The sequence below is a fragment of the Carettochelys insculpta genome, chromosome 2, assembly GCF_033958435.1.
Source record: "Carettochelys insculpta isolate YL-2023 chromosome 2, ASM3395843v1, whole genome shotgun sequence".
NCBI classification, from domain to species: domain Eukaryota; kingdom Metazoa; phylum Chordata; order Testudines; family Carettochelyidae; genus Carettochelys; species Carettochelys insculpta.
Window position 1 is genome coordinate 62,562,204 of NC_134138.1, and position 23,358 is coordinate 62,585,561.

Genomic DNA, 23,358 nt, shown 5'->3' on the forward strand with positions numbered 1-23,358 from the left:
CCAGACTTCCATTTTGAACCATTAGCGACTATTCCATTATGTCTCCTTACTGTAAAAACAGTGTTCCTTCTGGCTATCGCATCCGCTTATTGAGTTAGCGAACTGGCTGCCCTCATGGCCTCTCCACCATATACTGTATTTACCAAGGAGGCAGTGATGCTTCAGTTTCACCCTGCCTTCATCCCAAAAGTCACGTCTGAATGCCACTTGAATGAGCCGATCATACGTCCGTCTTTTTGCCTGAGACCGCATGCTTCCAGTAGGAAGACGAGACTGCATTCTCGGATGTGAGAAGCGCTTTGGCATTCTACCTGGAAAGAACAAAGCCCTGGCAAAAAACAGACAGACTATTGCTGTGTCCTGCACAGAGATCTAAGGGTGAGGTGCTTTCGTCACAGAGAATCTCGAACATTTTCACATCGTGCATAACTGTGTGTTATTCTTTGTGGAAGACAGTATTACCTGTCCCTCCTAAAGGTTGTTCTACTAGGGCGATGGCAGCATCCACAGCCTTTTTCAAAGGTGTCCCTTTGAAGGACATTTGCCGAGCAGCGGTGTGGTTGTCTTCCAACACTTTTGCCAAGCATTATGCCATACATCGCCAGATGGCTGGAGACATGAGCCTCTCAACAGCCATGCTCTTGGTGGCTACTGACATCTAAGTCTGGTATCCGCTTCCATGTTTTTTTTGGGGGGCGGGGTGTCACTGCTACATAGTCACCTGATACGGAGCACCCACGGGGCCCACTCGAAGAAGAAAGGGAAGTTACCCACCTGGGTGGTAACAGTCATTCTTCCAGATGTGTTCCTGTGGGTGCTCCGCTACCTGCCCATCCTCCTCGCTTCGGAGTGTCTCGTTATGTCTTTCAGATGCGTACTTCCAAGGTGGCTTCGAGGAGATGGCTCAGACCAGGTTGCACATGTGACTAGAAGCACGTGACTGGCCTGGCACTCTTCTGTGCATGCGCGATCCAAGTGGCAACTGCTTTGCAAATCTCCGATCTGTGGTGTCAGGGCTGGCCCAACACCTGATATGGAGCACCCACAGGGACACATCTTAAAGAACCATTGTTATCACCCAGGTGGGTAAATTCTCTTCACCCATGGAATGACCAAATAAATTTGTTAGCCTTTACAGTGCTACAGAACTGCTTGTTACTTTTTAATACAGTATGGGACCATTTCTGAAGTCCTTACATTCTTACACTGGCGTGGTTCCCATTGAAGCAAATGAGAGACTTGCCTTAGAAAATTATTGATGATCTGATCCAGTTACAAGGCATTAATACATAATTTTCTGTCTGTTTTATTTGTTTTTAATGTTGGCTCCTGTTTCTAGTCCCATTAAAGAGGCAAAAATCCCCTTTCTGCTTCTCTCTTGTTTTATTTCCAGGAAGGGTATCTGATTTCCTGTCTTTTCTTGTTTATCACAATTACCATGTTAGCAATCACTTTTTTGATTTAATTTTCTTCGGTTTAATGTGTAAGGTTTGCCAGTTTGTACCTGTGGAACTCATAGGAGAATGTCTCAGGGATTTTGGCATCAATTTAGAAAATAGCCATTTGCTGTTTATTAATAAAATATTTCACACAGTTAATTGAGTTGGACCTATGAATAGATCTGAGAGTTGCAAAATAGCTTTCAAAGTGTGTTTTAAAAGAACCATTCTGCCTTTGCAGTTGATGTGGAAATGGAACATAATCTTAAATCTACTGACCATTTTAGACACATGATAAAATATAAATAAGTAGCTTATTATGATTTAATGAAAACTAGAATTCTGTCCTTTGTACATGATGATGGTCTGCACTATTTGTTTTCTGTGCTGTAGTGCTTTGTAGGTATTTTTTTTAAATGACTTACTGGTAGCTATGCAAGATTTTTATGCCTTTTTTAGGGATGTGAAAGAAATGAGTGTATGAAATACTCATTTAAAAGATTGCGTTATTGGTTGCATCTGCATTCCATATCTCAGTATACAGGAATCTGCATCACTTCCACTGAATGGGATGCTTTTGTATGATACAAATCATTTTCTTCTCAGATTTGTTTCCATTTTGTCAAAAGGGATAAAAGAATTCTGGACCCCTGCAGAAATACTTATTCTTTGAGTTCTCTCTTGCTCACTCTCATTCTTCCCTTTCAGATTCATAGAATCACACATTTACTGTTAATAAAAATGGTTTTAGAAGCAGACTTGTGTAGCTTCAGTGCCTTTATGTATTTCTTTCAATGGAGGAGGTGTCCTGCATTTTAAAATTCTGTGTAAAGCTTATTTTAAAATAATTTTTAATTTCTAGGTGCTTCTGGTTTATAGCCATCTTAATGAATGTAAAGTAAGGCAATATGCTCAAACACCAGAGCAAGAATCAGATGAGCGAACTTCGTATGTTCTTCTTTCTCTTTTTCACTTGTTTTGCCATTTCTAATGTCTCTTTGTTTTATTTCCTAAAACCTTAGCCTCTGCTCTGATCGTCTCTTCCTTTTACTACTGCAGTTTTGTCCTCTCTAGTATGGCCCCATCCTTGTTCTCAAACCTCACCATACAGCTTACCATTTTCTTCCAGCACTCCCCCACTCATTGACTGTAACTCATGGTGAGTGATAAGGTAGCAATTTTAAAGCCAGGTTCCCCTTCCTTCTGCATTAAACAGGTAGCAAAAAATTATTCTTCCTGGCATAGGGAGCAGGGAGAAGCCATGTGAGAAACAAGAGGATCCATGCATAGCATGTGAATCTTCAGAATAGTCCCTAAGGGCCTTTTCCAGATGATGTAAATTAGACCAGGTCTGTTGCTGCTCAAATTTTGAGACGTGGCTAATTTAGTCCCTCACTGTCCCCAGGAGTCAGGGCGATGGAAGAGCCAGTTTGCTTCCCACCTTAGCTAGGTCAAGTGAACGTCAAGGCACTTGATATTTTGACCCTCAGGGCTTGTCTACACTAGCCCCCTCCTTCAAAGGGGACATGTAAACGAGCCATATGGGGGAATAGCAATAAGGTGTTGCGCTGCATATACAGCACCTCATTAGCCTTATTCCTGCAGTGCAAACTTCAAAGTTGCTAACTTCGAAGTGCTGGCAAGCCATGTAGCTGCAGGCATTTTGAATTACGTGTGCAACTTCCAAGTGCCCTTACTCCCAAAATGCAGCACCTCATTGCTCTTCCCCCATCGGGCTCATTTACGTGCCCCCTTCGAAGCAGGGGTCTAGTGTAGACAAGCCCTTAATCTTCTAACTTCCCCTTCCTAATCAAAGTACTCCTGCCCCCAACTCTCCATCATCCAGTGCATCACCATCCTCACCACATCACAAAATTACTTCAGCCACTCTTCTATCTTCCTCTGAACACATCTGGACTCTCTCCCCTCTTCTCGCAGCCCAAGCATCCTTGCCAATCAAGATAGCAGTTCCTAAATTGTCTTGAATGTTGTCAACATGTCGTTAGAGTTCCTCCTGCCCTACTTATCTTGTATTTTTTCCATATGGCTTGAGAAACAGAGCTACTAGTTTTTTGCATAGCAGGATTCCTGCCTGGGAGTATTCAAGGTATTAACCTTGTTTTGGGGACATACTTACCACCTCAGTTATCATTTTAGTACAGATGGGGCCTTCTCAGAAAAAAAAGTAACTGAAACTTGCAGGTAGACAAGCATAAAAAAGAAGGTAAGAAGAAAAATATGTAATAAGTTTGAAGGAAATTCAGAAGTGACAGATAGGTATTGAGACAGAAAACAGGAAGGTTTCCAAGTCAACTATTAGGATAAAACCAAGGTTAGACAAGGAGAATGTGGGGGTGTGCTTTCTGGGAGGACAAGGAGTATATCTATGTTTTGTTTGAAGTGTTCTGTTTATGTGCCACTCTTCCATCAGTGCATCAGAAGCTCTCTTTCATAATTCTTTATTTTCTCTTGTTCTTTTTTTTCTTTTACTTCATCTTATTCAACTTTTGTCTCTTCCATCCCCGCCTGCTTGTTCTGTCTGTGCTTTTTAAGTAATAGCTAGGCTGGCATATAGCCATTACAGCCACTTTGAAAAGTACAGTTTCTAAGCTAGTCATGCATTTGTTTTTTGAATGTGCTGAATCAGCTTCTGGAGGGAGATGGAGGACAAGGGTAATATGCATTTCAACCGCTCTGAATAGCCAGTGCAAGGAAACTGGCACAACATGAACACCATATTACCCATTAATGTAATCTGTGATTTTTAAAGTATTTGACTCTCTGTCTATGATTTTCTGTGGATCCTGGTGATGGCTGTGAGGAGCCAGTTGGCCTTTGCTCATTTGTTTCTATTAATGTTTTATCTGTGCTATCAGCAAAATGATGAATGGCAATATACAGAACTAAAATTTCATTTCTGTCCAATGTCTGTGCCATACAATTTGTTGTATTTGAATGATAATATTGTCTGTGTTGCCAACATCACTTGAAAGATTCAACACAGTTAAAAATGCTTCATTTGTTTATTCCTTAGATTCTTCTCATAGGAAAAGTGTGATATAAATTAAATAATAATTCACCAGTTTTTATGTACAGATATTTGATTTTCAGAAAATTGTATGGCTTGCTTTAATACAATTCATAGTTAAGGGACATAGACTTTTTAGCCTTTTTCCTTTAGCAAGTGCAGGTTGTGCCTACAAAAAAAAAAGAAAAAGCTGGCTCCTCAGCTGTTTATAAATCAGTTTAGCTCTACTACTGTATTAAGTAGTAGTACCCCAATATACATCAGATAAGGTTCTGGCCTCTGCCGACAGTTGTTTGCACACAGTTGATAGTAGATAAGTGTTAGTAGTTCAATATCAAATTAACTGATATGTGACACCTATTAATTGTTCAGACTTTGATAAAAATGCTTAGTGTTTCCTTAATAATTTCTGCATACTCAGGTGATGAGATTTTTTTTCCATGCTTCTGAAAACTTGAAGGGTCTTACATGATTTTTTCTGCGTATTTTGAAAGCTTCCTCAATGAAGGTAACTTTAAATCTTTGTATGTTCACATATTTTGCCATCATAATTATTGTTTTTAACTTTTGGCATAGATAGACTGTTGTGGGTTTTCCAAGAGCAGATCAATACAGATTTCACAGGCTAATTGTGATATATTGAAAGAACTATAGGTTAAACCTCTCTCATTCGGGACATGACTGGTGCCAGATGAGAAAATTTGCAGGACCATGGAAGCCTCAATATTGTCTAGTTCATTACCAACACTTCCACGTCTTACTGGGCCCTTAGAAGACATTTAAGGGTGAATTACAGCTAAATAACAGCATATAACACTGAGAGCCAGGGCTGGTGTCTGTGAAGAGATTGTATGGCACCACAGGAAACTTGGCCACACCCATGATAAGTGGTCATTCATCTAACTAAAATCATGCCAGATTATGGATGATGTTGGACAAGAGAGCGCCGGATTAGAGAGTTTCAGCCTTAGGGAAAAACAGAAATAACACACTGATAATTATAAATTCTTAAAGTTTTAATGTTCATTCTGGCCATGAAAGGAGAGCACAATCTGGGATGAGTAGAGATTATTCATGTAGTTCTGTAATTCTGTGTATGTGATGTAGGGGAAATCAACATCGGGAAAAGAGCCAAAAGTTCTGTGCAGTGTCTCTCTTGTCCACTAACACGCCGTGTCTACTTACGCTACATTGATGACATCTTCATCATCTGGACCCATGGGAAGGAGACTTTGGAGGAATTCCACCGGGACTTCAACAACTTTCACCCCAACATCAACCTCAGCCTGGAACAGTCCACACAGGAGATCCACTTCCTGGGCACCACGGTGCTAATGCACGATAGCCACATCAATACCACCCTGTACCGTAAACCTACTGACTGCTACGCCTACCTTCATGCCTCCAACTTCCATCCCAGACACACCACACGATCCATTGTCTACAGCCAAGCACTAAGATATAACCGCATTTGCTCCAACCCCTCCGACAGAGACAAACACCTACAGGATCTCTACTGAGCATTCTTGAAACTGCAATAACCACCTGAGGAAGTGAAAAAACAGATCAACGGAGCCAGATGTGTGCCACGAAGCCTCTTACTACAGGACAAGCCCAAGAGAGAAACCAACAAAACACCACTAGCCATCACCTACAGTCCTCAGCTAAAACCTCTACAGCGCATCATCAGGGATTTACAACCCATCCTGGACAATGATCCCCCACTTTCACAGGCCTTGGGAGGCAGACCAGTCCTTGCCCACAGACAACCTGCCAACCTGAAGCAAATCCTAACCAGCAACTATACATCAGACCACAGTCACTCTAACGCAGGGACCCATCCACGCAACAAACCTCGTTGCCGGCTCTGCCCACATATCTACACCAGCAACACCATCACAGGACCTAACCAGATCAGCCACACCATCGTGGGTTCATTCAGCTGCACATCTACCAATATAATTTATGCCATCATGTGCCAGCAATGCCCCTCTGCTATATACATCGGACAAACTGGACAGTCTCTATGTAAAAGAATAAACGCACACAAATCAGATATCAGAAATGGCAATATACAAAAACCCGTAGGAGAGCACTTCAATCTCCCAGGCCACACAGTAGCAGACTTAAAAGTAGCTATCCTACAGCAAAGAAATTTCAGGACCAGGCTCCAAAGAGAAATTTCTGAGCTACAATTCATGTGCAAATTCGACGCCCTCAGCTCTGGCTTAAACAAAGACTGCAAATGGCTGGTTAAATAAAGAAGCAGCTTCCCCTCCCTTGGTGTTCCACCTCCAGATCAACTGCTGGTAGTAAGCCTTACCCTTGCTGACTGAGCTAACCTTGTTATCCCCACCCTTGCTCTGGCTTATTTATACCTGGCCCTGCATATTTCCAAGACCAGCATCTGAAGAAGTGAGTCTGTGCTCGCGAAAGCTCATGCTCAAAACTTTTCTGTTAGTCTATAAGGTGCCACAGGACCCTTCGTTGCTGTTCCTCCTTTTACTGTACAAATGATATTGTAGAAATAGATAATCCAAAAGAAGAGATGCAGACTGATGACAAAGTTAATGGATTTCAGTTCTCTAATAAAGTTAAATGGAACAGTTCTATATCTGGAAAAGAGGGCCCCCTAGCTCTCAAGTGTGGGAATAAAGCTTTAGAAAGAACCATAAGGGGTCTATGAAGAGAGGAGTGTGACTGTATTGGGTATTATCTTTCTCCACTCACATCTGCAAGAGATGCATGTGGCTAATGGTTTGTTTAGAAAAATAGGGCATGGCTGCAAGAATAGCAGCACTAAGTAACTTGGTCCCCAACAGGAACTTCAGATGTTCAAGGAAAAAGTTCTGTATAGTTAATGCTGCTGTACGACACTCTATTCTCACAAATTTTAAGAGTTACCAAATGTAACAGTAGTCTTGGTAGCAAATGTCAACATGGTACCAGCTTGGCTATGTGGACTTAAGGAAGGAGAAGCTAGAGAGAAGTCTACAGGGAAAGGCCTTTGAAAGGGGAGACTCAAATCTGCAGAATTGATTTTCTGTGGCTATGTCTATACTACAGCAATCTGTCAACAGAAGATTCTGTGGGAAGATATCTTCCAACGAAACTTCTGTCAACAGATTGCAGCCACACATGAAAGCAGATTGTACTGTCAATCCACTTTGTCAACAGAGAGCAGCTGGACAGCTTGGCAGCTCTCTTGACAGAACAGCCAACTGGAAGCACAGCAGACAGGGCTGCTTGGTGACCCGGACGCCCTGTCTGTCAGCAGAAGGCCCCCTGGAGCATCCACATGGCTTTTTTGTTGAGTAGGTGTTCTGCCTAATGGGGGAGAAACATGCCAAAATTCTGTTGACAAAAGTGCCAAATTCTGTCGTGTTATGTTGACAGAATGTATTTTTAGTGTGGACGCTCCATGGGTTTTGTCGACAAAACTCTCTGGTGTACACATAGCTTATAGATTTCTAGATCTCTGCCTGTTTCTGGTCCTATCTGCTGGCCACTGTCCTTTTATTCCTATATCTAGGCATATGGAATTGGTATGCCACTTAACTCTCCTCTGCTGGAGCTGAGATGTAATAAAGTTTATTTTACACAGGAGGAGAATGGACTAGCCATTAAGATTGAGAGAATCTTACTAAGCTAGTTATATTTTGATTGGTTTAGAGAGGACAGATGTTAAAACAAGAAGTGAAATATAAGGACAAGGAGCCTAACAAAGAGCTGGAACGTGTTGGCAGAAGTTGTTTACACAATTATAGTAAGATGAATGATTAAGGCAAGAAATAAGAAAACATAGTATAAATAGTTTTAAAAAGGAGTTGGTAAAATGTTTGGAAGAAACAATATTGAAGAGATCACTTATTAAGTCAAATGGGGAATAAATCTAAACAGATTTTCCAGTTTCGCTGAGTATGAGATTGCACTTATTTTTTCCCAGGGATAATGTAAAGAAATTTACCATTTCCAACCAATTTAAACCATTGAAAATCTACAGTAATACAGGAAATACAATATGCATTATTCTGTAATATCAGCATATACTAATACTTTATTTGTTTTTGTATATATGGATTTGATGGCCAAAAAAGGAAGAGGCCCCAAGGGCTCTTTAGTATGCAATTAATATTTTGGCCAGAAGAGCACCAGATTGTTTCAGTATGCTTATATGTTATGACATCATATTCCAGTAAAATTATAATGAACAGAAATTTTGTTTGTCTCTGTGGCAAACCAAAATGAGTTTTGTAATTGTCAACAGACCTTGGTGATTTATTTAATTATAGTGGCGCCCACTCACACCAACTTAGTTAAGAGTCTGTCAGCATTTCTATTATGGCTCCCTATTTTCTGGGTTTATAACTAGCTGTAAACATTTGTTCATTGCTGAAACTTGGCATACAAGGTCACAGTCAAGGAGCAAATTTCCAATTTCAGGTTGTCCATTCGTAAGTGGTACGAGTGGAGTCAGCTATAAAGTTGACTTCTCTTCTGATTTTATTAAACTTACAGGGAATAAAGAAAATCTGCTTTCAATACATTGTTATTTGCAGTTTACTACCATGATGGGCTGATAGGTTTACCAAATCTATTAGAACTGCCATCATGTTCAAAAAGGGGAATTACACAAAGATGAGGAGGTTAGTTAAGCAGAAATTAAAAGGTAGAGTAACTAGAGTAAAATCCCTGCAAGCTGCATAGAAACTTTTCAAAGATACCATATTAGAGGCCCAACTTAAATGTATACCCCAAATTAAAAAACACAGTAAGAGACCTAAAAAAGAGCCACCATGGCTTAACAACCATGTAAAAGAGGCAGTGAGAGATAAAAAGGCATCTTTTAAAAAGTGGAAGTCAAATCCTAGTGATCAAAATAGAAAGGAACGTAAACACCGCCAAATTAAATGTAAAAATGCAATAAGAAAAGCCAAAAAAGATTTTGAGGAACAGTTAGCCATAAATTCAAAAAACAATAGTAAAATGTTTTTTAAGTACATTAGAAGCAGGAAGCCTGCTAAAAAAGCAGTGGGGCCCCTGGACGATAGAGACATAAAAGGAGCAATCAAGGAAGATAATGCCATTGCGGAAAAACTAAATGATTTCTTTGCTTCAGTCTTCACGGCTGAGGATGATAGAGAGATTCCCAAATCTGAGCCGTCCTTTATAGGTGACAAATCTGAGGAACTGTCCCAGATTGAAGTGTCATTAGAGGAGGTTTTGGAACTAATTGATAAGCTGAACAGTCACAAGTCTCCGGGACTGGATGGTATTCACCCAAGGGTTCTGAAAGAACTCAAATGTGGAATTGCGGAACTATTAACGGTGGTTTGTAACTTATCCTTTAAATCAACTTCGGTACCCAATGATTGGAAGACAGCTAATATAACACCAATATTTAAAAAGGGCTCTAAAGGATACCCTAGCAATTACAGACCAGTAAGTCTAACATCAGTACCAGGCAAATTAGTAGAAATAATGGTAAAGAATAAAATTGTCAGACACATAGAGAAACATGATTTGTTGAGCAAAAGTCAACATGGTTTCTGCAAAGTGAAGTCGTGTCTTACTAATCTAGTAGAGTTCTTTGAAGGGGTTAACAAGCATGCGGACAGGGGGGATCCAGTAGACATAGTATACTTAGATTTCCAGAAAGCCTTTGACACGGTCCCTCACCAAAGGCTTTTATGTAAATTAGGTGGTCATGGGATAGGAGGAAAGATCCTTTCATGGATTGGGAACTGGTTAAAAGACAGGAAACAAAGTGTAGGAATAAATGGTACATTTTCACAATGGAAGGAGGTAACTAGTGGCGTTCCCCAAGGGTCAGTCCTGGGACCGATCTTGTTCAACTTATTCATCAATGGTCTAGAGAAAGGGGTAAGCAGTGAGGTGGCAAAGTTTGCAGATGACACCAACCTGTTCAGGATAGTCAAAACCAAAGCAGACTGTGAAGAACTTCAGAAAGATCTCAGCAAACTGAGTGATTGGGCAGCAGAATGGCAAATGAAATTGAATGTGGGTAAGTGTAAGGTAATGCACATTGGGAAAAATAACCCCAGTTATACATACAATATGATAGGGGCAAATTTAACTGCAACAGATCAGGAAAGGGATCTTGGAATTATAGTGGATAGTTCTCTGAAAACATCCACGCAGTGTGCAGCGGCAGTCAGTAAAGCAAATAGGATGTTAGGAATAATTAAAAAAGGGATAGGAAATAAGATGAAGAATATTTTACTTCCCCTATATAAAACTATGGTACACCCATATCTTGAGTACTGCGTGCAGATGTGGTGTCCTCACCTCAGAAAAGATATATGGGCATTAGAAAAGGTTCAGAAAAGGGCAACTAAAATGATTAAGGGTTTGGAACGGGACCCATATGAGGAGAGGCTAGAGAGACTGGGACTTTTCAGTCTAGAAAAGAGGAGACTGAGGGGCGATATGATAGAAATATATAAAATCATGAATGGTGTGGAGAAAGTGAATACAGGAAAGTTATTTACTTGTTCCCATAATATAAGAACTAGAGGACACCAAATGAAATTAATGGGTAGCAGGTTCAAAACTAATAAAAGAAAGTTTTTCTTCACACAGCGCACAGTCAACCTGTGGAACTCCTTACCAGAGGACGCTGTGAAGGCCAGCACTCTAACAGAGTTTAAAAAAGAGCTCGATAAATATTTGGAGGTTAGGTCCATAGATGGCTATTAGCAAGGGGTAAGGTATGGTGACTAGCCTTTTGTCGAAAGCGGGAGATGGATGGCAGGAGACAAATCGCTTGACCATTGTCTTCAGTTCACCTCCTCTGGGGCATCTGGCACTGGCTACTGTCAGCAGACAGGATACTGGGCTAGATGGACCTTTGGTCTGACTCAGTATGGCCGTTCTTATGTTCATGTATTTAGTTTGCATTCCGCTTAGGTTAGAGATTCTCTCATGGCTGCCAAACCTTTCATTTCCTTATACCAAAAGTGCATTCCTTTTGGATCATAATTATTCATAAAGGTAAAGTTATGGCAGCATCAAACAGGTAAACATGAAAATAACTAGATTTAATATGTGGTGGCTTTGTGAAGTCCTTTCATTCATTACTATCATATTATGTCTTCACAGTACATATAGAACTACTAATTTTCAATAGTGAATCTCCTAGTCGTTTTAGAAGTCCCCACTTCTCTGTGAAGGTCACTTTGTAATTTGATTCTGTCTCATCCATTTTGTGTTGTGTAGAAATCTGATTAGGGCTGAATTTTCACTGAAGAAAAAACTTAAAAAAGGGAAATGAGCAGCCATGCAGAATGCACAGTGGTGCTTATTCTTTTAAATTTAATTAGTTGAAAAAGCCTCAAGAAACTCCACAAATATAGATGTGAAGTCTGATATGCAGTGTTGCTGTAGAGATGTGTAGTTTTGGTCTGATGATTTTAGAGGGACGAGGCGGGTGAAGTAATATCTTTTATTGGACCAACTTCTATTGGTGAGAAAAACAAGCTTTGAAGCTTATACAGAGCTCTTCTTCAGGTCTGGGAAATGTACTCAGAAGGTCTGCACACACAAATTAAATACTGGCAGCTGGCTCATATCTCATCATTCAGACTACAGGGAATTGGGCTTCTGTGACCCTCTTATGGGATCTTAGAGCTCAGGCTTCAGTCATAGTCCAGACATCTATCCTGCTGTCCTGCAGCCTGAGTCAGCTGATGTGGGCCGGCCATACGTGTTTAATTGTTGCATACATATGCCCAGAATGTGTCAGCTAATACAATGTGGAACAGACTGTTCAGTGTAACACCTCTCTAGTTATGAGGGGGAAAACAAAAAAGCTGCCCTCATATCCTCCCCCAACCTCTTGGCCACAGGGGAGTGGGAAGAGAACTGGCAACTGGCAGGATGGGACCTAGGGCACGCCCATGCTAGGCTGTTTAGGGAGGCACAGCCTGCCCCCGCCTATGTTACATGCTGCCTATGGTTCCCAGGTCCCCTTTTGAAAGTGTTGTGCAAGTTTACTTTGAGGATGACAACTGTGAGGTCAGAAGTGGAGCATATGTGTTGTAAAAAGTGATCACCCACTCTCACCAACAGAAGATACTACCTCACCCACCTTGTCTCCTGAAGCATGATAGGCAGTGTTACCATCTGAAGACTAACTTCTTCTTGATCACAGAAGCAGATCTTTGGAGTGCCTGGGAATACTCTACGAAGCATAGCTTGGGAACAGAAAATGTACATACACCTGTTAGTTATTACTGTGGTGATGCAAAAAAAATCCAGAATCGTTTACTGGCAGTTGATGTTTTTTCTGTCCTTCATAACAAGATTATTAAAACTTGAAGTGCTGGAGAATCTTACTTCTTTCTGAAGAGAGTGGAGAGCCGCAACATAATTTTGCACCACTTAGTAATGTTACATTGTGCCGTTGGCTTTGTGACTCTGTAATAGAGCAGCATCACATGTTAAAGCCAATGTAAATATCACAGAGCACCTTCAGGCTGTTGTGTCAGGATTATTTTAAGACTTTTGGTGACTCAGAGGCAATTTGTCCTTTTTCTGTGTCTTCTTCCCCCCCAACCCCGAACCCCTGCTTGTTGGAAAGTTGGAGAGTTTCTCCTCTGTCTCTACTCACGCTTTTCTAGGCTGTGCAGAGGCTGGCAGCTTTAGTCCAATTCCTTAGGGCTTCACGTGCAGCTTGACATGTTCCTGGCAGAGTTCATTTTATCAGTGCACTGCTCATTTTGCTTGAGACCAAGCAGAGTAAGAATATCTTAATTAAAACCATGTAGAAGTTACTCATTTTGCCAATGCCAGAGAGGTGCACTGGGCTCTAAAGTCATAAGCTAAATATCACTTTTCTCCGTTATCTAGTAAATATACAACAGGTTTATTTTAAATGGCATTTTGTGGGACCTGAGTCTGCGAAGTGAGCTAAAGGGTCATACGCTTCCCACTATTGCGTGACATAGCGGGGAGTGAAAGCATTTTAATTAAGCATAAAAGGGGTCATTGGAGACTGTGGCCTGTATGGCAGGGGAGCCAACACACATCCCAGGCCCTTGAGCAAGGGTGGGGTGGCTCTGTGCTCACGGAAGGGATGCTGCCTCAGGCAGAAGGGGTTGCCATGCTGGCTCCCCACACTCCAGGTTTCCCGAGAGCCACCCAGAGTGCACACTGCAGCAATTTAAAGGGCCTGGGCTCCAACTCCTGACCTCTTCCACCCTAACCACCAATTGGTGAGCCTGCAGAAAGGCAGCTGCATGGTATGTTTTCCTGACAGACTAATTCCTTGCTTGAAGGGAAGTATGGGAGACCAGGAGCGTTGCCTAGCAGTGGGGTGATAAAAATACTGGTCTGCATTGCATGTTCCCCTTTGCAAATGATAGAGTTTCTCCTGTCATTTATCCTGCCTTACGCTGAACTGCACATCATGCAAACACCATTAAAGGAACCACATGGCCAGATCCACTGGCAAACAACACTATGCCAGCTGTGATGGAAGTTTGTGGGGTACGGCCTTATTTTTGCCACTGATCATTGGCAATTCTCATAGCTGCACACTTTTAATAGATAAGATGCACTATGTTTTGTATCAGAGAGCCGCTTCATGGCTCCTAAGACCAAGACATTCTGTTAGGTTAAATTATTATTTTAAATGTTTCCTAAGAACAGTATTATCTGCTGAGTAAAAGAAATTGAACAACAGAAAATTCTTCTTGTAATATTAACAGGTAGCTGCAGTATATTTTGTGGCTAAGCTTTTACCTGGGAAGTCTTAGTTCTTTTCTTAAAAACACAAAATGATTATTTTAATAGTAACTGATTACAAATACCATTGGTTGAAAAAAAGTTTAGTTGTACTGGTGTGTGAGGAAGTTACAATCTGTGAGAAAAAGAAATATCAGTACCAAAACCTAATGGCTGTGGCCTCACTGGCTCCCTCCTTTTGGAGGGGTCATGGTAATGAGGCACTTTGGCAGATGCTAATGAGGCACTTCCATGAATATGCAGCACCTCATTAGAATAATGGTGGCTGCATGTGCGTCGAAATGCATGCTACCCGTGTAGCCGGGGGCCTTTCGAAATGATCCCCTGACTTCGAAAGGCCCTTCTTCCCATTTTTGGTTTTGGGAAGAAGGGGCTTTTGAAGTCAGGGGGTCATTCTGAAAGGCCCCTGGCTACACCGAGGGTGCGCGTTTCGAAAGCGGCACTTTCAAATTGTGCATGGCCACCATTATGCTAATGAGGTGCTGCACATTCATGGCGGTGCCTCATTACCATGTCTCAAAGTGCCTCATTACCATGCCCCCTCCAAAAGGAGTGGGTTAGTGTGGCCACTGCCAATAGGTTCCACCACCTACATGAAAGTATAAATCACTCATAAGAGAAAACAGGTACCTTCTGAAAGGGATGAAAATAAATTAGCGTACCCAAAGTGTACAACAATTGGAGATGGGTCTGAGAAGCAAAACAATGGGACTATTTGGAATCTAGCGTTTTGGTTCTTCACATTATAGAAGTATTAGGACTAGCCCCAAAGCTCAGGAAGATTGAGATTTGTGTGTTGATTCAGATCTACGTGTACTTGCACCCCACTGCCTCAGAGAGAATTCAACCAATCTTTTGTTAATCATTAAAGAGAAATCCAAAACAGTTGACACAGATACAATCAATGTCTCGATAAATCATTATAGACAGCAATAAAAATAAAGGGAGAACATATCTTAATAAAGGTTGGCTGCCATTTTCACGTGGCTATTAGGTTATTGTGTCTTTTAAGAGAAATAAGAGAAGGGGGAAAAAACAAAGTAGTTCATCCTGGGTTTGAATTATACTGCCTTTGTTGTAACGTGCCTGGTTTGTGGCCAAAATGTTGGATTTTGTGTACCTATTTCACCTTCTGAGTTAGCTACTTAAAGCTGTCATGTGCTCAGCGATTGACTCAATTTTGTTTTATTATTTTTTCATGAAAGGAATTTCCAGAGTTTTAGAAGTAGACCCATTGTCTGAGGGAGAACCACCAAACCACTAGCATTAGGCCATTCATAGTTGTATATACAAAGAATCCATCTCACTAGTTTTTAATTCATTTTCCTAGAAGAGATTACAACTAAAAGCTGTTTAATCCTCTTCATCTAATGTATGGGAAGCAACAATATTTTTCACCAACTTAAGTTTCGTTCCTGTGGAGCCTGCATAACTGTTCATCCATTTAGCTATCTGTTTTCGTATATTGGCACCTATCTCTGTACTCTCTGAGCACCTCCCAGCACTGAGAACACCAAAATCAATTTCTCTTTCATTCTTTGCTCTAAATGTAGAAGTGTGAAATAAAGGTACAATAGTGGAAAAGTTTGGGCTATGATACAATAGAACTTTTAATTTCTTCATCTTTCTTTTGCCATACTATTTTCTCAAACACATCCATATACACCCACAAATAAACCCTGTGAACTAAGTAAGGTAATTCTCCTATAGGCTGACAATAAAAGAAATGATGGTGGTTATTATTTCTAAATTTAATACTTGGGAAGCAGTTAGATACTAAAGTAATGGAGCAGAGCTTCTTTTTGCCCTGTGCAAGAAGCTCTGATATTGAGTTACAAAAAGAAGGATGCAAGTACCTCATCCAAATCCCAACCTCTTCATGCCTCCTTTCCCAAGATCTCATCCTTCCCTTCTCAGATTTCTTCACCTTCTCTGTGAGCTCTGTAATAGACAGACTCAAGTTTTCATTTCCATTACCACTATAACTTCTCCAGTAACTGCAGCTTACCCAGACACCTACCGGCATCCTTATCAGATAGACGCAATGGTCTTGCTGTTTCTATTTCTCTTTAACCTTGGGAGGGGAGGGAGCTACTTCTGTGTACCCCACAACACCTTGTAGTGGAGCCTCCCAACTGCCATAGCCCCAGAAGCTACAGCTTGTCACATTCCTGTGGGCTGAAACCAGAAAAAGGGCAGTATAGGTCATGTGATCAGCATGGGGCTGGCAGCCTTTGCAATGCCTGGGGCAAGGTTGGTGGGGGTGTGCTGGGCGGGGGGACTGGCTCCGCACCCCAGAAAGAGTGGGGCCAGAGAAGGAAAGGGTGTGGTCCAGGACACTCAGCCCCTAGTGCTGCCCATAATGGGGCACTCGCTCCCCCTGTTTCAGAGCCATGTGTAGTTAGTAGTGGAGCAGCGCTGCTGTGGCATTTCAGAGGGGTTCGGAGCTCAGGCTGCTGATCGGTGGGCTTGGTGATCAGCCTTAAAGGAACAGTGCATCTTATGGCGGGTCCATTTAAGTATTTAGTTAACGTTATAGTTAACATCTATTTGAGCTGCAAATGAGACTTTTGGTAGACTGAAAAGAAATGCCTAATATATTTGGTTCTTATATCGTTTACTGTGACCATAAAGGCATATTTTCCAGTTTAGTTACTGCTGTACCTTAAATGAAGTTCACATGTAATTTTCATAAATACTATTGCATATTTTAACCCATAACAAGAAATTAACTTTTTTTGTTATTTTGTAGGTATCATTGCCCGGTGCCTAAGATTTTCTATGTCCAGTTAACTGTTGGCAACAGTGAGTTTTTTGGTGAAGGAAAGACTCGTCAAGCTGCTAGACATAATGCTGCAATGAAGGCCCTTCAAGCTCTTCAGAATGAACCTATCCCAGAAAAATTACCTCAGGTTTGTGATTCATAAAGTTACTGAACCTTGTTGTCAAACTTCAGTACTCACATCACAAATTTGGATGCTCATATCATCAGTGGAGGGGGAGTTGAAGGGGGGAACAGCTCAGTAGATTTTTTTTTCAGAACTCTCTCTCTCGCTCGCTCTCTCTTTCCAGCAGCCGACTCTTAGAATTGTTTACAGGCATAGAACGTACTTTACGCTTTTTTTTAAATACTAGAAACAGGATGAAATTTAATCTGGTGAATGAAAACTTCTAAAAGAACCAGTTAAAAAGCAAGTGATGAGAATAGGAAGGTTCTTATTAGACATATAATGAAACGCTTATGATGTTTCACAGTCTAGAACAACAGAGAGGAACCTGTGGGCTGGATCTGGCTCCCAGCTTTCCTTGATCTGGCCTGCTGCAGTGGGGTAAGCCAGCATTAGTATTCCACTTCTGCTGCAAGTCTCCCTGAGTTGGTACCTCCTATTTCAGTGGGGCTGAAGTGCTAGTGCCCACTTTCCCTGCTGTGGGGGACAAGGAAGCCCCAAGCCTCCATATCAGGGGAAGCTGGGGGCCGGAACTGTCCCAACAGGGTGGAATGTGAGGGGGCCCTGGGTCCCAAGTGTGTCTGTATGTCTTTTTATCTTGGGAACAGGCCAGTGAGGGGTTTTGGGGATTTTTGTTTGGTTTTGGTTTTGTTTTGTTTTGTTTTTCTGGGGCCAGGCCAGTGAGGGTTTTGGGGTTTTTTGTTTTTTGCTCCCCACTGGTGTGTGACCTTTGAAGGACCAAAAAAAACAAAACAAAAAAAACCCTCCCCATCTCTGCTCTAGAAGCTGAGAGGAGATGGGAATAAAGATACTCTTTGATGATTGTTGAGAGGGATAGGCTAGTGCAGGGGTCATCAACCTTTCCAAGGGAAGTGCTGGAAATTGATCTTTTGACCTCTGTGTATGGTCCAAGTGCTGGTAATACTTTTTAAAATCACTAGTAGTCCCACTTACAACAGTTTCATTAATAAATAAAGATGCAGAGCTTTACCATTTAGGTGGTGGTTGGTAGCATTAGATGGTCTTTTGTTAATCTAGAGGCAGGATGACTTTCAGCAAGATCTCAGCTGCATGGGGGAGGAGGGGCCGGGCTGAGCCTGCCTTGCGTGACGAAGGAAATTGGCACACCTGTGGGGAATTGCTGACCCCTGGGCTAGTGGCTGGATTCAAGGAGAACTTTGTTTCCTATAATCCACAAACTTCTGGGAAATGGACAGGGCTCTGTAGATATGATTCTGTTAAAGTAAGTGTCACAACTTATTTTTTAGTTTTCAATTTTTATAGTGTTGAATTCACAGAATCATAGAATCATAGGGCTGGAAGGGACCTCAGGAGGTCATCTACTACAGCCCACTGCTTCAAGCAGGATCAACCCCCACTAAGTCATCCCAGCCAGGACCTTATCAAGCTGGGACTTAAAAACCTCTAGGGATGGAGAATCCACCACCTCTCTAAGCAACTCATTCCGGTGCTTCATCACCCTCCTCATGAAGTAGTTTTTCCTAATCTTCAACCTACTCCTCTCCTTCTGTAACTTCAGACCATTGCTGCTTGTTCTCCTGTCTGACACCACTGAGAACAGTTTCTCCTGATCCTCTTTAGAGCTCCCCTTCAGGAAGTTGAAGGCTGCTATTAAAACACCCCTCAGTCTTCTCTTCTGTAAACTAAATAAGCCCAAATCCCTCAGCCTCTCCTCATAGCTCATGTGCTCCAGACCCTTAATCATTTTTGTTGCCCTCCACTGAACCTGCCCCAGCACATCCACATCCTTTTTATAGCTGGGGAGCCCAAAACTGGACACAATATTCCAGCTGTGGCTTCACCAGTGCTGAATAGAGGGGAATTAGATCTGCTCGAAATGTTCCTCCTAATGCACCCTAATATGCCATTAGCCTTCTTGGCTACAAGAGCGCACTGTTTACTCATATCCAGCATTTCATCCCCCATAACCCCTAGGTTCCTTTCTGCTGTACTGCTGCTTAGCCAGTTGGTCCCCAGCCTATAACAATGCCTGGAATTCTTCCGTCCCAAGTGCAGGACTCTACACTTCTTCTTTTGAACCACATCAGATTTCTTTTGGCCCAGTCCTCCAATTTATCCAGGTCACTCTGGATCCTATCTCTACACTCCCACATATCTACCTCTCCCCCAGCCTAGTGATATCCACAAACTTGCTGAGGGTGCAATCCAGTCCCTCATCCAGGACATTAATAAAGATGTTGAACAACACCGGCCCAAGTATCGAGCCTTGGGGCACTCTGCTTGAAACCAGGTGCCATCCAGATGTTGAGCCATTGACCACTACCTGTTGGGCCTGACTGTCAAGCCAGCTTTCTATCCATCTTATACTTCATGGATCCAATCCATACTTCCTTAACTTATAGACAAGAATGTTGTGGGAGAGTGTATCAAAAGCTTTGCTGAAGTCAAGGTATATCACATCCACTGACTTCTCCATGTCCGCAGAGCCTGTTACCTCGTCACAGAAGCTAATCAGGATGGTCAGGCATGACTTGCCCTTGGTGAATCCATGCTGGCCTCTTTTGATCATTTTCTACTCTTTCAAGTGCTCCAAAATGGATTCCTTGAGGATCCCCTTCATTATTTTTCTAGGGATTGAGGTAAGGCTGACCAGTCTAATTCCCTGGATTGTCCTTCTTTCCTTTTTTAAAGATGGGCACTACATTAGCCTTTTTCCAGTCATCTGGGATCTTTCCCGATCTCCAAGAGTCTTCAAAGATAATGGCTAAAGGCTCGACAATGACATTTGCCAATTCCCTGAGTACTCATGGGTGCATTAAATCCAGATCCATGGATTTGTGTACATCTAGTTTTTCTAGATAGCTCATAACTCATTTCTTCCTGACAGATGGCTGCCTTCCACCTTCCTATACTGCACTGTCTAGCCCCGTAGTGTGGGAGCTGTCTTTGTCCGTGAAGATGGAGGCAAAAAAAGCATAGAGTACTTCAGCTTTTCTTACATTATCTGTCACTAGGTTACCTCTCTCATCGAGTAACAGCCCCACACCTTCTCTGATAGCCCGCTTATTGTTAACATGCCTGTAGAAAGCCTGCTTATTACCTTTTGCAGCCCTTGCCAGCTGCAGTTCCAATTGTGCTTTCGCTTTCCTGATTACTCTCTGGCATTCTCCAGCCATATGTTTATACTCCTCCTTAATCAGCTGTCCCCGTTTCCATTTCTTGTACACATCCTTTTTCAGCTTAAGCTGACCAAGGATTTCCCTGTTAAGCCAAGCTGGTTGCCTACCATATTTACATTTCTTACCATGCAGTGGGATGGAATTCACAAACGGGTTGTTTTTTCCGTATAAACATAGGAATAGTAACAGGTGATCAACATAGAAAGCAGATGACTAGCGTTTAGATATTGTTGTTAAAAATCAGTTTATATAGCTCCACAAGCCCAGTGAATAGACTTAAGCTATGACAATGGGTATTCTTCTGAGGCCAAATGGAAAGACTAATACGAGTTGCTATGAAGCAAAATAGAAAGCAATTTGTAGTCATTCCAAAATTGCATCAGATACCTATTTAATCCTTGGCCTTGCTGAAAATTAATTATTATCAATAAATGTATATAATTCCATGAATGCGTTATACAGACTACGAAGAAGGCTGGCCCCTGTCCCAAGAAGTTAATAATACGTTCTGATATTTTTCAAAATAAAAGCCAGGTTACCAAATGGTGATGTGTATTTTTGAAGTGAATGTTTGTGTATCAGAAGCCTAGCTGAGATCACAACTCACTTTAAATAGGCTGTTGAACACCTGTCAGGTGGTTTTACACTTTCAGCTTGTTAGTCCCTTGGTGCATCATTAGTTTTCTTCAGTTTTGCATCTGTAAGGATCAATATTTACTTTGCTTTAGCAATGAAATTTTTCCAACATATTTTTAAAGCCCATTTAAGTTAAATAAATAAATTAATAGAACTGTCTCGCAAGTAACTTTGCAAATGAAAAGGTTTATAACAACAAAGTTACCAAGTGATTTGTGCCAGAACATACATACTTGGAAGACACAAAATTCCCTCAGTGCACTCCCTTTCTGACAAATCCTTTTGAGATTTTGTGCAGAGCAATAATCTGAAAATACCTAAAATTGTAGCTTTAAACTAACAAAATTCTACAGTGAAATAATTGGCTGCGTCTACACTAGCAAGTAGTTTCCAAAAAAATGGACCTTTTCTGAAAGAACACAAAGCGCACTCTTTCGATCTGAAATAAAAAAATGCAGCATTTTTTCTGTTGGCCCCCTTCCTCTCCCATGTCAGGAAGCGTGCCTGTTTCCAAAAGATTCTTTTGGGAAAACAGCGTGTAGACTCCCTGTGGGACCCTTTTTTCCAAAGAGCAGTCCTCATGGTGCCAGAGTTTTCAATCCGCGGTGGCTGCGTGGATGCTCTCTCTTGAAAGAGTGGATCAGTTTTTTGATTCGCTTTTTTGCGTGTGGACGTGCTGTTTTGAAAGAAGTTTTTTCAGAAGAGATCTTCCAGAAGAACTTCTTTTGAAAGATTCTGTAGCGTAGACGTAGCCATTCTGTTTATGAAAAAGAAAAATCATGCAACTTTTGTATGTCCTGCTGAAACTAGCCACGGCTCTCCTGCCAGTACTTCAAAGTGCCAGGGGTACTTGGAAGCCCCTTTACTCCTCAAAATTTCAAAGTACCGGCGGGTGAGCTGGGTCTAGACACGAGCCAGCACTTCGAAGTTTAAAACTTGGAAGTTGCCGCAGGGGTGGAATTTGCTTAATGAAATGCTGCATATGCGGCACAGCACTTCACTGATAAACTCCCAACACCCTACTTACCATCCTCCCTTTGAAGTAGGGAGGTAGTGTAGACAAGCCCGAAAAGATAATAGGAAAACTCCTTTTCCTGCTTTTCTTCCATTACGTTTTCTGAAGCACTGAATACTGTCTTTAAAACAAAGCAATGTGAAGTTTGTCTAGTGAGATGTACTTTTTAGATGTGTACTTTGTTTTTGTTTTCAGTATTACATTTTTTCAGGAAGTTCCTTGAATTCAAGATGTCCATTAATGAGGACAGGAAAATGTTGCTTATACTTCACATGCCAGTGATCATGTTTGTTAGCATAATTTAGTTTCTCATGTCCCACAGAATAAACTGCTATCATCCAAGTATATATAATAATAAGTAGCTGTGGGAAGTAAATTATATTGGTAGTTCTGTTTAGATGCTCATTTCTTCATGGTCTGTATATGCAAAACTTGAAAAGTTAATTATTTATCCAACAAAAGCAACAGGATCTCAAATTAAACTCTATGTCCCAGTCGTGAGAATATAACATTACCGTTTTACCACATCCCTTATGATGTCCAGGCTTCCAAAGGAGGAGCTGTGGTTGTACAAATCTTGAGATTCTGAAGTGGGACTTCTGTTAGGTTTTCCACATTATTCTGTGTCTATCCATATCTGACTTATTTAGAGTAACCTCATCGTCTTCGCCCTCTGCCACAAAGCAGTCATTTAGTTAGACAGGAAGAAGTGCATTTTCAGAAGGGCATCTTTCCTTTGGGAAGGCAGTTTGAACCCACAATAGACATGTGAGCACAAATCAGGTAGTTGGAGGTTCAGCTACATAGATTTGACCCTGCGTTTTACTTTTGCAGATGGAATAAAACAGGGAGGCCAGGCTTTAGCCTTACTGAATATATATCGCAAATATGGTCACCGGTCAAAAGAGAACTGTGCCTAATGCATAACCTTACTTGTGCCTCTGCCAAGCCTGTGCCTCATGGAAGAATAATCATAAACTCAGAGATCTACATAGCACGGGCCATAGAATTTTGTCTAGAAATTCCTTCATCAGTCCCAGGACTTCTGTTTGAGCTAGAACAGATCTTTTAGAAATACATCCAACCATGATTTAAAAGATTTTACCACACCAAATATAATTTTTTTTAATGGTTAATTAACCTCAGAGTAAAAAGGAAGGCATATTCTACTTCTGGTCTGAATTTGTTCAGCTTTAGCTTCTATTCATTACATCTCATTGTGCTTTTAATTGCTAGAATTGAAGAGTTCTCTACTAAGCCCTCTACTGTCAAAAATGTTCTCTACATAGGTGGTTCAAAACTGATCAGGTCACCTTAAAACTTGCTCTTAGTTACAACAAATTTACCAGGCTCATTTGAAATA

At 41.4% G+C, this 23,358-nt stretch overlaps 1 protein-coding gene across 5 annotated transcripts in view; it reads left to right on the forward strand.

Moving 5' to 3' along the window:
- STAU2 (staufen double-stranded RNA binding protein 2) overlaps positions 1-23,358 on the forward strand; it is a 247,048-nt gene that overhangs the window by 53,679 nt on the left and 170,011 nt on the right. For all 5 annotated transcript variants that reach the window (XM_074987073.1, XM_074987072.1, XM_074987069.1 and 2 more), the window contains exon 6: positions 16,988-17,147. In XM_074987073.1, coding sequence (XP_074843174.1) covers positions 16,988-17,147 — 160 coding nt within the window. The remainder of the gene's footprint in view (positions 1-16,987; positions 17,148-23,358) is intronic.